At 38.5% G+C, this 14,682-nt stretch overlaps 1 protein-coding gene across 3 annotated transcripts in view; it reads left to right on the forward strand.

Moving 5' to 3' along the window:
• Positions 1-14,682, forward strand: part of LOC101467929 (receptor tyrosine-protein kinase erbB-4) — a 377,596-nt gene that overhangs the window by 175,360 nt on the left and 187,554 nt on the right. For all 3 annotated transcript variants that reach the window (XM_023153471.3, XM_004562566.4, XM_014409895.4), the window contains exon 2: positions 8,207-8,358. In XM_023153471.3, coding sequence (XP_023009239.1) covers positions 8,207-8,358 — 152 coding nt within the window. The remainder of the gene's footprint in view (positions 1-8,206; positions 8,359-14,682) is intronic.

The following is a 14,682-nucleotide window of genomic DNA, read 5'->3' on the forward strand; positions in this document are numbered from 1 at the left end:
TATGTTCATCTATCTGTTACACCATGTTCCGCTATCGCTGCTACTACATCACTATTAGTAATAATCATACACATAGTCATAATAATCTGTGTTTGTTAATGACATAGTAAGGAGGAGTAATGCTATATGAATGATGAATTAACCCCTTGCTCATACCTTAATCGCTAATGCTTATAGTTCCTAATAAATTTAATAATGTTTATTAGTGTGACATAATTATAAAAGTAAATAAAATGATGAAAAATGCATAAAATAAATAACAGCATATATATAATATTTAAAAACAAATTAATAACAAAAGTCAACAATACAAAAATAAAAATGAAAGTACAGACAAACAGGGAGTTAGCATTTGCCTGAACATGAAGCTAATGCTATAGTGTCTCAAACCTGCATTCATTGTAATGGCCAGCAGGGGGTGACTTCTCCTGTTACAAAACAATTGGCAGAATGCATAGATGTCTAAAACTACCTTACTTCCTAGTGATCTACATCCACAGTTGTCCACATTCTTTCTGTATTTACTGTCTCAGTTAGTAGTTTCAAGTATTACTGAATACAACATGATTTTTATTTTTCAAAAAAGCACCATTTAGAGTAAAGAACTGTAAAAACTGAATGCTGCACATAGGGATGTCATACCTACTATAGATTTCAATACCAAAATTATAAAAACGCGACTGTACTTACTTTTGTTTTAGTACTGTAGGTACCACAGCTAGCATATGTAGCGAGGCTAGTTCTCCCAGAACCGATGGGAACAATAAAGCTACACGTGGAAAATGGACTGCAGCTGCCGCGCTATCCCTAATCGTTGATAAGAAACATGCAGCAAGTAGCAACTTTTTTACTTGCTTACTTTTTTTTGTCTTTTTGAGCTGGCATCACCACTGTGAAAACAACTGTGCTCCTAGTCTAAAGGCGCAATTCCCAAAGTGTGGGACAGCACATTGGCCTTAACGCTATGCATATGACTGGGTAGCTTTAACAATTTATAACCAAAGACCTGTTGTTGTTTTTTAAGGAAACCCATCAATTGCTCCTGTATTTTGATTAGAGGCAAGATTCAGAGTGAAGATTGGGTCACAGCACTCTTGACTTTGGGCTAGCATTATATCCAATCATATAACATAAATTAATATAATGTAACGTCACATTACAGCTCATAGTAAAGTTATTAGCCTACTGGGTAAAAGTCCTATTTTTTCATCTTGTGTCCTGTCAACAAAATCAGCAAAAATAAAACTATATGTTAACACTGTAACAAACGATGTGGCTAAGGAGGTCACAATTTAAAACATCTTTATTATAAAGTTGTTTTAAAGCACTGAGAAGGCTATTTGGCTACAGTTTTACAGTTCAAGCCTCTTGTTGCTTTCAGTGGCCGGTTTCATGACACCGACGTCTTAAAAGCATAAATGTTTAACTACAAAATGAGCGTTACCAGACCAGTGGGTGATGCAATTGTATCTGCCTCTAACTCCGACAGGTTATGTTGTTCACAACTACAAAAAAGCACTTCTTACTTCAGCTGTTCTCTCAGACATAACTGTTTGCATTTAGTGACAGAGCCCTGAAATACCCTCCCAAACCGAGCGGGATTTACAGAAAAATGATCCGCTACATTATCAGATGCAATTTCGAATAACTGATAACAGCCTCGCTGCTTACTGTTCAGTCTCTTTACAGTATCTGAGAGCGGTAAGGGAAGGAGAGAGGAGAACTTTGGAAATATGAAACCTGCAACAGGAGGACAGAAACATGATAAGAGAGCAAACGCAGAGAGAAGGAAAGGATTGTAAGGAAGAGATGGCGTGCGAAATGAGAACAAGCACGGCTCAATATTTCAGTGAGAAAGTGCTTTCGTCTTTTACTTCATGCATGGGTCAGAAATGTGTCAAAATCACTGTGCATACACTCGCATGTCTCTACCTGTACCTTCTCCCCATTAATCTCCACTTTCAGAATCTGCTAAAGACTGTGTACAGCACTGTGCATAAATACAATGAAATCTCCATCCTCCTTGTTTTTTATTAGCCGCCATCAATATCACTCATTCCTTCCAGTTACAAAGCTGGAAACGTCATCAGCGTAACTGAGAACATCACTTCTAGTAAAGCGATGAGTCATTGCAGTCTGTTTTACTGCTGAGGGTGTGATCATTTTACTATGAAAAAGTCTTGCCAGTGGCTCGCTCTCTCTTTTCTTTTTACTGTTTGTCTCATTGCTGCACCTGTTCAACGTGCAGTCTCATTTCTCTGCTTCATTCACCGTCCTGTCTGTTTTTGTTTCCTCTTTTCTTTCCTGTGGCTTCTGCCCATTGTTTTTCCTTTCTTCACTCTTGCTGCTGATAAATGTGCCCGTTCTTTGTTTAAGTGCACCAAACCACCTATGTTTACCTTTTGCCTGACAAGGAGCTGGCGTGGCCAGATGAATAATGGTTCTGTCTGGAAGGAGCAAAACAGTGTGACGCTACTGTAGCTCTGCCAGGCCTCGTGAGGAGCAGTTGATGGTTTGGTCAACAAAGCATGTGACTTTGACATGAGAGCCTCCTGTTTACAGACTGTTTTCTGTCTTTTTAACTGTGGCCGTGAGATTTAGCTAACCTTAATCCATTTAATCAACTCAGTTTATGCAATTTCTAGTTGCTACCTGTGCAAGAAAAACTGCATGATCCTCCATCCATCCAACTTCTTCCCTTAGTCCAATTCAGGGTCACCGGGGTTCAGCCATAGAGTAAGAGGCACAGTACACTGAAAGAAGTGCACTGGCATTTAAAGGTTCTATTCCATGTTTTGAGTTTCCGTTTGAATAAGCTGAGCTGTTTCTCTGTGTTGTAAATGTAAAGTAGTTTATGTAATGCACCCCTCTGCCTGGCCTGTGTTTCTGCAAAAAACACCATTGTATATTCAACCCATTGTCCTGCCTGGCATATATCAGCTCCCAGACTGTACACACCGAGATACAAACGCACACACCTGAACCGTCAAGTGGACACGGCCTCGTGTCACCTGATGGTTTAACGGGGAAAAGAGCTGCAGCTCAATACTTACAACTCCCACCGATGGTTGTGGGAGAGAGACAGAACAATAGAAAGGACAGAAACAAAGGAATTGATGGCTAAGAGGCAGAGAAAAAGAAATTAAGAATTGAGAAATAGAGATGCAGAGCAGATGGATTCGGACACTTTTGAAACCAGCCCAGAGAAGAGAGCATTTACAGTAGAGCGCGTCGGTGTGAATGTTAATGCTCGGGGACGTCGTTCTCGTTCTCACAAATAAAAGATTGTGTCTCTCTTTCTTTCGATTTTGTTCCTTTGCCTGGTTTTAGCTTGCTTACTCACTCTGAATGAATGCTATTTCTCTCTTGTGTGTGTGTGTGTGTGTGTGTGTGTGTGTGTGTGTGTGTGTGTGTGTGTGTGTGCGGCTGACTGATATTGGTTTTTGAGAGTTGTTTTCGCCTCACTTTTCACCTCTTCCCTCTGATCTTTTATCACCACACAAACTCTCTCTCTCTCACACACACACACACACACACACACACACACACACACACACTTGCAACTAGGTTTCAATAACAGATTATTACAGAAGCCTCGCTAACCTTTCATCTCTACACACAGAAAAAAGTATATCCTCTCACTCACACGGACACACACAAACACACACATGCGCGTTTATCGATCAGACCAATTTTAGAGCCTCACATAGACTTCCTTTGAGTTTGTAGCCACTCTTAAATCATTTCATCTAATAACTAATCTGTGTGTGTGTGTGTGTGTGTGTGTGTGTGTGTGTGTGTGTGGTCAGCAAATCTCATTTATCACCATAGTTCAGGTCCCCTCACTGCCATTCGGCCCCATGCATCCTGTACCCACAGCAATATGGTGGATCACAGAGGAGAGGAAGTGCGCTCATCTTTGCAGAGCCAACGATCCATAAAGCAATATGGGAGTTTATGAGCTCTCAATGTTGTTCAATATGAGGCCAAGTTCAACTATGCAATAGCCCTTTGTCTTTTTTTTTCTTTTTTTTTGTCTTTTTCTCTTTTTTTTGTTCTCTTTTCCTGAATTTCTTGCTATTGAGTGTGAAAATGTGAACTTTGGCTTTAAAAAATATGCAAGCAGGAGGAGAAACGCAAGTGGGTGATACTAAAGGACAGCAGTCATGCCATTAAAAGTTTAACTTACATTATTTTGAGCTTCATATAGATTTAGGTTGGAATTGGTTGTAGATTAAGTAACACATAGATGATCATAAAATACTGATTATAATTTATATAAGTAGAGGTAAAATAAGTTATCTAAAGACTGATCAACAGCACCAACTGCAAAAATATAACTTTTTCAAACACAAAAATGAAGTACAGTGGAACCCCGACTTACGAAATTAATTCGTTCCCGAGGGTCTTTCGTAAGTCGAAAATTTTCGTAAGTCGAAGCACCCATCGCGCCTTTTGAGTGAACGATAGGCTATAGGCTAATTGCTAATGGCAACAACAATACGTCGTTCAAGTAGATCAGCGAAGCGCAAGTACGAAAGCCACGGGATTGTCACATGATTCGGAAGGCATTGTGGGCATTGTAGGCATTCTGGGCTCAGCCAATCAGAGTCAGCGGATTTCGTAACACGGGCATTTTGTCGTAACACGGGCAGAAATATTGCCGTTCAGTGCCTTTGTAACTTGAATTTTTCGTTTAACGGGGTATTCATAAGTCGGGGTTCCACTGCATCAACTGCATCAACTCACCACAGTTTTAATTAAATCCAAATTTCCAAAAGACACATCATGCAAAGTGCATAACAAGATAAGTGAAGCCAAAGTGAACGGACATACAAAGTACCGGAAGGATGCAAAACACACGAAAAGTCATTTAAACACACTGAAGCACAAAGAGAAGCATTCAGACAATTATGTGTCACGAATGGTGGCGTGCTGAGGCTTCAATAAAACCAAACTTTAACAGATCAACGGTTCAAATTAATCAAAGTCCAAAAATGCAAAGAACATTTTTTAAAAAGAAGCAAAACCATGAGGAGCTGGGAGTAAGTAGGAAGCCAAAAGAAATAACCCAGAGAGGAACATGAGGGAGTATACACAGACACCCTGACAAAGACAGAGGGGAGGACGAGTGTTCATGCACTGAGGGCTGACTGTGAATGAGAAACAGGCGGAAACAATCTGGACAGTCACGAAGGAGGAAGTAAAACTAATAGAAGGCATGATGGAAAACAAACCTTCAAAGTAAAGCAGAAAATATCAAAAAAAGAGATGTGAAGACAGAGACAGGGGGGCTAACAGAAAGCAGATCTTAAAATTAGGGAAATACAAAAAAAAGTCCACCTTTACTGCTTCCAGTGGAATTAAACGGGTAATCAAATGCACTTGATTATCTGAATCAGCAAGTATGAGCACCTCTATAAAAACAAAACTTCTGGCTTGCTGTTCTGAAGCATTCAGGTGTGTGTTCGCACAACGCTGAGGGAAAAAAGACTTTATCAGTATTCTTAGAGGGTTGGATTTTCCAAATTTTAAGACCTGGTAAGGACCAGACTTTAGACTTTCTTTTACGGAGCAGTCAGCTACAAAGTTGAAACCGCCTGATTATTGTTGTTTAGGTCCCAATCACGCCAATGGAGCATGGATGTAGGGTGTTTTCTGGGATACCGACTTTCGATCCATTGGTTCCTTCGGGTTGTTTAAATTTAGCATTTGGGCTTGTTCTGCTTCATCCCATCGATGCTTGGACAGATTGAGTGTCACAACAATAGTTCCCTCAAGTCCCTTTATATTACAATGATCCTAAAGTAAAAGAAAGAAAATCCAAACGTCAGACAACCCTAATGGCCAAGTTCTTGGCGACAGTGGGAAGGAAAAACTCCATTTTAACAGAAAGAAACCTCTGGCAGAACCAGGCTTAGGGAGGGGCAGCCATCTGCTGCAACCAACTGGGGGTGGTGAGGTTGGGGGGGTGGACAAAAGAAACTCTGTGGAAGACAGCCAGAGATTTAAGGCCTTGGACTTTTTCTCAACTTCCTCAAGCTATTCCGTTGTTGGCAGGGCATGCTGTCCTGCTGAGGGAGCCCACTGCCATCGGGGAGTGCTATTTACCTAAGGTTAAGTGTATTTTAGCCTTTTCCAAGGTCCCAAAACAGGAAATTTTAAGGACATCATGTTTCATTGTTTGATGAAAAATATCATCGTTAATTGGATATATAATGTATAATAAGTTAATAATAAACCATATATTTACTTTCAATACGTATATGATCTGGTGTGAGTGAATTAAGGCATGGGAAACATTTCCTTTACCATGATGTTCACCACTCTAGTTTGCCTTTGTCTATGGGAAATTTTAATGTTTGCTCTACATAAGACACAATAGGCTCATTCAATCTCTATTTCCTTCACTTCTGCTAACCTAAACAGTTGGTGCTGTATCTGAAAAAAAAAAAGTGATTATTCTGTTTTAAAGTAAGACCTATTCGAAGTTGAACTGCTGACAAACTTTAATGAGCAGTTTAATTACATTGAGCCAAACTCCATCCTGGTGCCACGCCGCACGCACAAACCGACACACAAACCTCTGGTCGCGCCTGCGGTAACATGGCGATCGTGCCAGCTGAATGGAGCAGATGGTCGCAGGACTGAGGCTGGGGAGCTTGAGTGACTGGTGGAAATGCTGGCAGGGACGGAAAGAGGGCTTGATGGGCGCAAATATGAGGAACTAATTACAGTGGTAGCCACTGCATTAGTCGATTGTGTTGCATTTATCATGAGCACTGCAGACGGCCAGTTACATTACTTATTTTAGCAAAAGAGTTGAATATGGGGGACCAAAACTGTCAAGATTTTAATAAATGAGTCATAAAAACATAATATTCAAACACAAAATAGCATTAAAAATGAATGTAGGTAATAATTCATTTATAAAATCATTGTAGTCTATTTGTCTTGTCTCTCATGTATTTTCTGATGTTTTAATTTCCTCGTGTAGTTGCATTTTTGCATTGTCTGTCCTCACTGTGTGTTGCAAAAAGTTTAAAAAGTTGCACTTTTTCTGTATTTGATGTCTATTTCTATTACTTTTGCTATATTTGTAGAATCTTTTAATTAACTTTATTTACTTTTTTGTATTATTTTCCTTTTTTCTCTTTATTTCACTCTTCTTTTGATGAATAAATGCGTGGCTGGTTTTGTGGTGTTATGGTGTTGCTCTTGACTCTTAGAAAGTTCCCTTGCTTTTCATGCCTTTCTACAGTATAGAGTTTGCAGTAAGGTAGGGAACAAAAATGGTTGTTTTTGTGCACGCAGCTAAAACTGGGAGAAAAGCCTACCCTTATCTAATTGCCCGGGGTTCCCACACACCAACAGAGTCGTGTCTACTCCCCATAATATCTTCAAAGTCTTGTACTCTCGTCAGCCAAGTAAAGTCTCCAAGTGAAACCCTCGGTAAAGGTCAACCAATGCAATTTGAATATCTTTGATTAAACGGTGTGCCTGAGCCAGACCTAGACTGTAGGTCAGTGCCTCAGAGAAATGATATCCACCCCTCTAACCCCACTTGTCCCTCCCCAAGTCTTCACTCTCGCGTCTCCCTCATTGTCGAGGGTCACGTCTGCTGCACTCCCCTTTCAGCAATTGATGTAATCCCTCAATCCTCGATTCCCTCCCACTGTTTCCTCTGTCCTTCAGCCCTCCCTCGTTCACGTTCTTTCACTGTGTCGAGCTCTCGTATTCACACGGTTTTAGTCCTCAGATCTCCGCTCCTGGATGTTTCTTTGTCTTGATTTCATTCTAACGCATTCGGAGCACACGCCAGTGAAGCGATTCATCAGCAGACAAGTGCTTTAGTTACAAATTCCACCATGTTCAGCCGTGGCTGTAGTTATAGAATAGAGTGAGATCAGATATATGGGATTTTCCATCAGTTTTACAAGAGGGGCAAAAAAGAAAAAGCTGTTTAAGTTATCTAGGTTAACTGGTTGTGCTGACCTTTAAGTGTTGTGTATGTATGTAATCAAGTTAGCTAGCCTGCTGGCCTTTAAGCATAATGACTACTGTGGTCATGAATGGCTGAAAATCATTAATTACACTGTTTGCGTTTCTCCCTTTTTGAATCTGTCAGCATAGTTAACATGCTCTGTAAGACAAATTGTCTCAAACGTGACCCTTTTTTTTCTTCTTCTTCTGTTTTTGTGTGTAGTTTGTCCTGGTACAGAGAACAAATTGAGCACACTCTCAGACCTGGACCAGCAGTACCGCACCCTGAAGAAGCTCTACGAGAACTGCGAAGTCGTCATGGGGAATCTGGAGATTACCAGCATTGATCGAAACCGCAACCTCTCCTTCCTCAAGGTACGGGGGTGAAACCGTCTCTGGTCCGTTTGCTTTAATGGATTGATGGCGAGCAAGAGAGAAAGACTAGGCGTTTTAGCATTCTGTATTGGGCAACAGATGGGATTCAGGACCACGGAGAGAGACAGGCAGAAAGACGGTGAATGTTTTACAATGAGAGCGCTCAGGCTCTGTCTCTGCTCACTCATTCTGTTTTCTCCATCGTAAACACTCACTACTTTATGGTCAGTGCAAAATCAAGATTTTTAGATAAAGGCATAATCCTCTTAAACCTTCACTGACTCATCATTGTGCTAAACTATGCATAAATCATGGACTACAAATGTGGATAGTAAAAGTGATAGTGGCTAAATATAGACAGAGATGAGGCTGGAATGTATTTTTGGAGACACAAAGAAAGAGCTGGAATGTTTCGGCATCTCAGTCGGACACAGAGATCCCAGTCAGGAGGCTTAACCCAGTTTTGATTATGTTCAAGATGTAAGGTTAACACGGCGCACACAGACAGAAAAGGTTTTCTGAACTCATTAGAGTTCATTTGTTGAGTAAAATGATTCTATATTGCATATTTACGAGATCCAAATATATACTATAGTCAAGATTTAGAAAACACAGTCAGTTCATTTCAACATCAAGTACAATAGACGTGCTTGTTTTTGGTGTTAAATATAGATGCAATTAGCCATAAACTCCACGTTGCAAATATTGATAAATCGATTTGCGTGTCTGATTTAAATATTCTCTTTCTGTATTTAAGGCGCTCCCACAAATGTATATAGAACATGGTCAGTTGCAAAAATCTGACCCATTAGGTGATGCCAGCTCACATCACCCAATGGGTCAGTAGATGCTTTTCAACACATCCAGCTGGCAAAATGGCACATAAGGACCATTATATGAGCTAATTGTGTGGATGCCTTAATAGGCATCCACACTATTGAGTTCCTGTTTCTCTTTATTCTTTATTATTCCGGGTGTTTCCGTACACTTTTTGCCGTGGATCTACTTCCACAATTTTTGTGCTATTTTCACCGTTCAAACTCTAAACTGTTCTGCTCTTTCTGCTAATGCCGGCTATGACTTTTGGTGTTTATTACTATTATACTTTTTAAAATATTACACTTTTTTCCTTTAATTTGTCCCATTGAAATGAATGGGAAACTTCCACAATTCTGCTAAAACTTTCTTGTCTTTGAAACTTAACTACTGCCTCATACTTTCACCTAGAAACTTCATTCAAACTTTAAAATGTTCTCAAATGATTTGGCTATTCCTGTATGATTCAGCTTTTTCAGATCTTCTACCGTTTTAATCTTATCCCTCTTTGAGTTTTCAGTTGCAAAATTGTGATTTTTCAGAAAATACATGCGTTGCTATGGTTGCTATGCAATTAACTCAGAGGGGACAGTGAAACTGTTTGAATTTTCTCTTCATGTCCAAACAACTTCTTGCTACTCGCTCAATTTCCACTCAAGCCCCACACATTATACATCAAAACGTAGGTATTTTTGCTGGCTTTCAGAAAATGTCACTATCATTGTTGTGGGACTTATAGATTTTTTGCAAATCTCCTCAGAGTAACACAAAGTCAGAAAACTCTCCATATAAACTCAATGGAGAGTTTGTTCAAAATCACCGCTGGATTTCTCTAATGAGAGGCATTTTCAAATTGTCATATCTCCTTAACGAAGCGAAGTTAAGACATGAGGCTTGTCCCGATATATCTTCAGACACTCCTGATGCTCACAATTAAAGAATTATTTTCTCACCTATTACCGTTCTGAGATGAGTTAGACTTGATTGAGGGGTGGAAATTTGTCCCTCGCTCAGATTTCATCAGATTTCAATCTCTGGAAATGAACCACTTTTTTCTCTCGTCATATCTTTTTGATGGATTTCCACAGAGCCCTGAAAATTTCCATGACTGTTCACCAAAGCCTGCTGTTTCTTACGGTGAAAGAATGATTTTGATGCTCCATATAGATTTAGAGTTACCAAAGGTTGTTTGAGAGCAAGTAAGGCAGTTTTTGCTTCGCCTCTACACAGTTACAGTGTATTACAAGTCATATATCTTTAATAATTTATATTTTATCTCTGAATTATGAAGACCTGAAGATTCCCCCATCTCTTCTGAACAAAACGATGTCTGAATGACCGTTCTAGCCTCTACGGTTAGGGAATTATGGCCATTTGTTCGAGGGGAATCCTGAATGTCAGAAATACACTGAAGAAAACTCACACCTCTCTCTGTCTCTGTGTGTGTAAGGGCTGACTACAGCAGGTGCAGCTAATTTAACTGACCTACATATACCAAGCCCAGACTCTCCACAGCTCCTGTTCCCTTTACTCTCTGTGTATGTGTGTCTGTGTATCAGTATTTCTCCTATGTTTAGGTATTACTCCTCAATCATAGTATTTCTGCTAAAGCAAAGTACTTCTACTACATCTAAGTACTTTTGCCAAATCATAGTATTTCTGCTAAATCATAGTATTTCTGCCAATTCATAGTATTTTTGCAAAATCATGGTATTTGTGCAAAATCATGGTTTTGGGGCCAAATATTTCTGTTATTTTATAATATATGTGCTGAATATATTATATGTGCCAAATCATAGTATTTATCCCAAATTATAGTATTTATGCCAAATTACAGTATTTCTGATAAAACGCAGAAATAGTACCTTTTAGCAGGAATTTCTACCAAAAGATAGTACTTCTGCTAAATCAGAGTATTTCTGCTAAACCAGAGTATTCCTGCCAAATCATAGTATTTGTACTGAAACATGGTACTTCTGCCCAATCATAGTATTTATACCCAATCATAGTATTTCTGCTAAATCATAGCATTTGTGCCAAATCATGGTATTTGTGCAAAAACATAGTATGTCTGCAAAACCATAGTATATCTCTTATGTTATAGTATTACTACTAAGGCATAGTATGTGTGCCAAATCGCAGTATTTATACCAAATCACAGTATTTGTGGTAAAACATAGTATTTCTGCCATATTGTGGTATTTGTGCAAGAACATTGAACTGTTATGTTATAGTATTACTACTAAGTCATAGTATTTCTGCATTGTTATAGTATTTGTACTAAAACGTAGTATCTCTGCCAAGTCATAGAATTACTGCAATTTCATAGTTTTTTTTAGGAAATCTGTTATGTTATAGTATTACTACTAAGTCATAGTATTTCTGCCAAATCACAGTATTTGTGCCAAAGCATCGTATTTGTATGGAGTCATAGTATTTCTTCTAAATCATAGTATTTCAATCAAATCTCAGTAGTTGTTGTTAAAACGCAGTATTATTGCCAAATCATAGTATTTGTACCCAATCATAGTATTTCTGCTAAATCATAGCATTTGTGCCAAATCTCAGTATTTGTGCAAAATCATAGTATGTCTGCAAAACCATAGTATATCTTTTATGTCATAGTATTACTACTAAGGCATAGTATTTCTGCCAAATCATAGTATTTGTACTAAATCATAGTACTTGTGCCAAATCATAGTATTTGTTGAACATCATAGTATTGGAACCAAAACATAGTATTTGTCCCAAAGCATCGTATTTGTATGGAGTAATAGTATTTCTTCTAAATCATAGTATTTCAATCAAATCTCAGTAGTTGTGTTAAAATGCAGTATTATTGCCAAATCATAGTATTTGTACCCAATCATAGTATTTTTGCCAAATCGTGGTATTTGTGCCCAAATAATAATTCTGTTATGTTATAGTATTACTACTAAGTTGTAGCATATCTGTTATGTTATAGTGTATCTGCGGAATATAGTATGTGTGCCAAATCATAGTATTTATACCAAATCACAGTATTTGTGCTAAAACATAGTATTTCTGCCATATTGTGGTATTTGTGCAAGAACATTGAACTGTTATGTTATAGTATTACTACTAAGTCATAGTATTTCTGCGTTGTTATAGTATTTGTGCTAAAACGTAGTATCTCTGCCAAGTCATAGAATTACTGCAATTTAATAGTTTTTTTTAGGAAATCTGTTATGTTATAGTATTACTACTCAGTCATAGTATTTCTGCCAAATCATAGTATTCGTGTGAATTTGTATACTGTAATATCACTGTATTATGTAGTGGCTAAGTAGGGGCTGTTTACTAAGTGCATCAGTGTAAATAGGTCATCTCTTGTGTTGGAGTGCCCTCTTGTGGCGCCTTTTGGGTAGTGCCTTAGTAAACGGGAACCCTGTAAAAAGTGGCATCAGACTGATTTGTAGTGGAGGAATTTGTTACCAGTTTTCTTAATCTTTAATCTGTATGCATGTTGTAATGCATACCCTGTTCTTAATCATAGAAACCACACCATATCACCTCTCCACATCCTCCTACTGTATGCCATACCTCCCTGTACCATCCATCTGACCGCAATAAACTCCACCTGTGGTAATCTAATCCCTGGATGTCAGCCTCTCCTTCTGACCGAGGATAGTTATAGTATTTGAGCCAAATCATAGTATTTGTGCTAAAACATAGTATTTCTTCCAAATCATAGTATTTGTGCCAAAGTATAGTATTTCTTCCAAATCATAGTATAACTGCACAATAAAGGTTCTTGAGCCACATCAGTGTTTGTGCCAAATCTTAGTATTTCTTCTAAATCCTAGTAATTCTGCTCAATGATAGAATTTCTGCTATGCTTTAGTACTTTTTTCCTATATTGTAGTACTTCTGCTAAGTCAAAGTATTTCATGTAAATCATAGTATTTCTACCAAGTCCCAATGTTTCTGCTAAATCATAAATAATGTTTTAGTACAAATTGTATGATTTGGTGGAACTTTCTGTGTTCCAGCACAAATGCTATGATTTGGCAGGAAAAAAATATTATTTAGTATAAATACTAAGTTTTAGCAGAAATGCTATGTTTAAACTTTAAAAAATTCTGCTATTTCTGCTGATGTGTGTTATGACTTTTGACCATTGAAATGAATGGAACACATTATCAATGTGGTCACTGATTTTGCATGATGGGCTGAGCTGTGCTTTACCTCAGTGAGATAAGCATCCGTTCTCAGACTGGGAGGCCTGGGTTCAAATCCAGCTTATGGCAACATTTCTTTCACTTAACAGTTAAACTTTTTTTAAACTCTTTTCAACACAAATTTCATTTTATTCACCCCTTTTCAGCAAAATTTTCAGTTTTTTTAACCCCTTTTCAGCACAAATCCAAACTTTATCAGCTCTTTTTCAGCAAAAACCTCTTTTCAGCAGAATTCTGCTCATTCAACTCTTTTCAGCAAAATTTTCAGTTTTTTCTGCTGTTTTCAGAAAAAAACTCTTTTCAGCAGAATTCTGCTCATTCACCTCTTTTCAGCAGAAATTCTGCTGATGGAACTCTTTTCAGCAGAATTTTCACCCCTTTTTTTTTTGCCCAAATTCTGCTAGCATAATTGTCAATCTCTCCACCTTTTCTTTGTGAGAAAGTGTTTGGCTCAGTGAGCTAAATAGCTGCCCTTTGATCAGGAGGGCCAGGTTCGAATCCTGCTCAGGGCATCTTTTTTTTTTTTTTTTTTTTTGGTTTCAACTTTTTCAGCTTTTTTCAGCAGATATCTTCAGCCGTTAAGGCATCCACACTGCATTTTCGCAGGAAATGCAAATTTTTCTAGTTATAGTTGGTGCGCACATGCAAGCCACTTTGGAGCCCATCTCCACCCCTCTCCCTCCTTTTCGTGCTGTTTCTGAGTCAGTCAGTATACGAGCGGTCACTGATGTTTGCTACATTCTGCACTGGTCTCTCTCAGTGTTTCTCAGTGCTCTCCATGCCAGCAGAGCAACCAAATTTAAACTACTGCAGATAAAAAACAACCCCCCCCCCTTTTTTTGGATTGCAGAGGTGCTGAATGAATTGTATTTTAAAAGATAACCAATTTAACAAACTCTTAAAAAGTTGGATAATGCCTTTCAGAGACAACGCTTTTGCATTCAAGGCAGCTGACTCACTGAATCTCTTATCTGGTGGGAGTTACAATAATTTAACAAGCAAAGGGTTGAGAATTTTATTCACTTCAAGAGAACCCATAGATATTGATTGAAGCCCTTTGCCAAGACAATACAACACATCACAGTACAATGGAACTCATGATAAGAGGCAGTGGTAAGAATTACAATGGAAGAAACGTCTGTGAAAGACTGCAGGCAAATGAGAGGCACTCTGAATGCAAAGTGCCATCGCCATTCCAGCTGAACACAGTCATCTCCTGGGTCTGCAGCTGCTTTTGGAGTGTGTGTGTTTCTGTGTGTGTGTGTGTGTGTGTCATCCGGCCTGTGTTTTAAAATTCACTTTTTTC

Source organism: Maylandia zebra, linkage group LG23 (genome assembly GCF_041146795.1).
Source record: "Maylandia zebra isolate NMK-2024a linkage group LG23, Mzebra_GT3a, whole genome shotgun sequence".
Classification (NCBI taxonomy): Eukaryota; Metazoa; Chordata; class Actinopteri; order Cichliformes; family Cichlidae; genus Maylandia; species Maylandia zebra.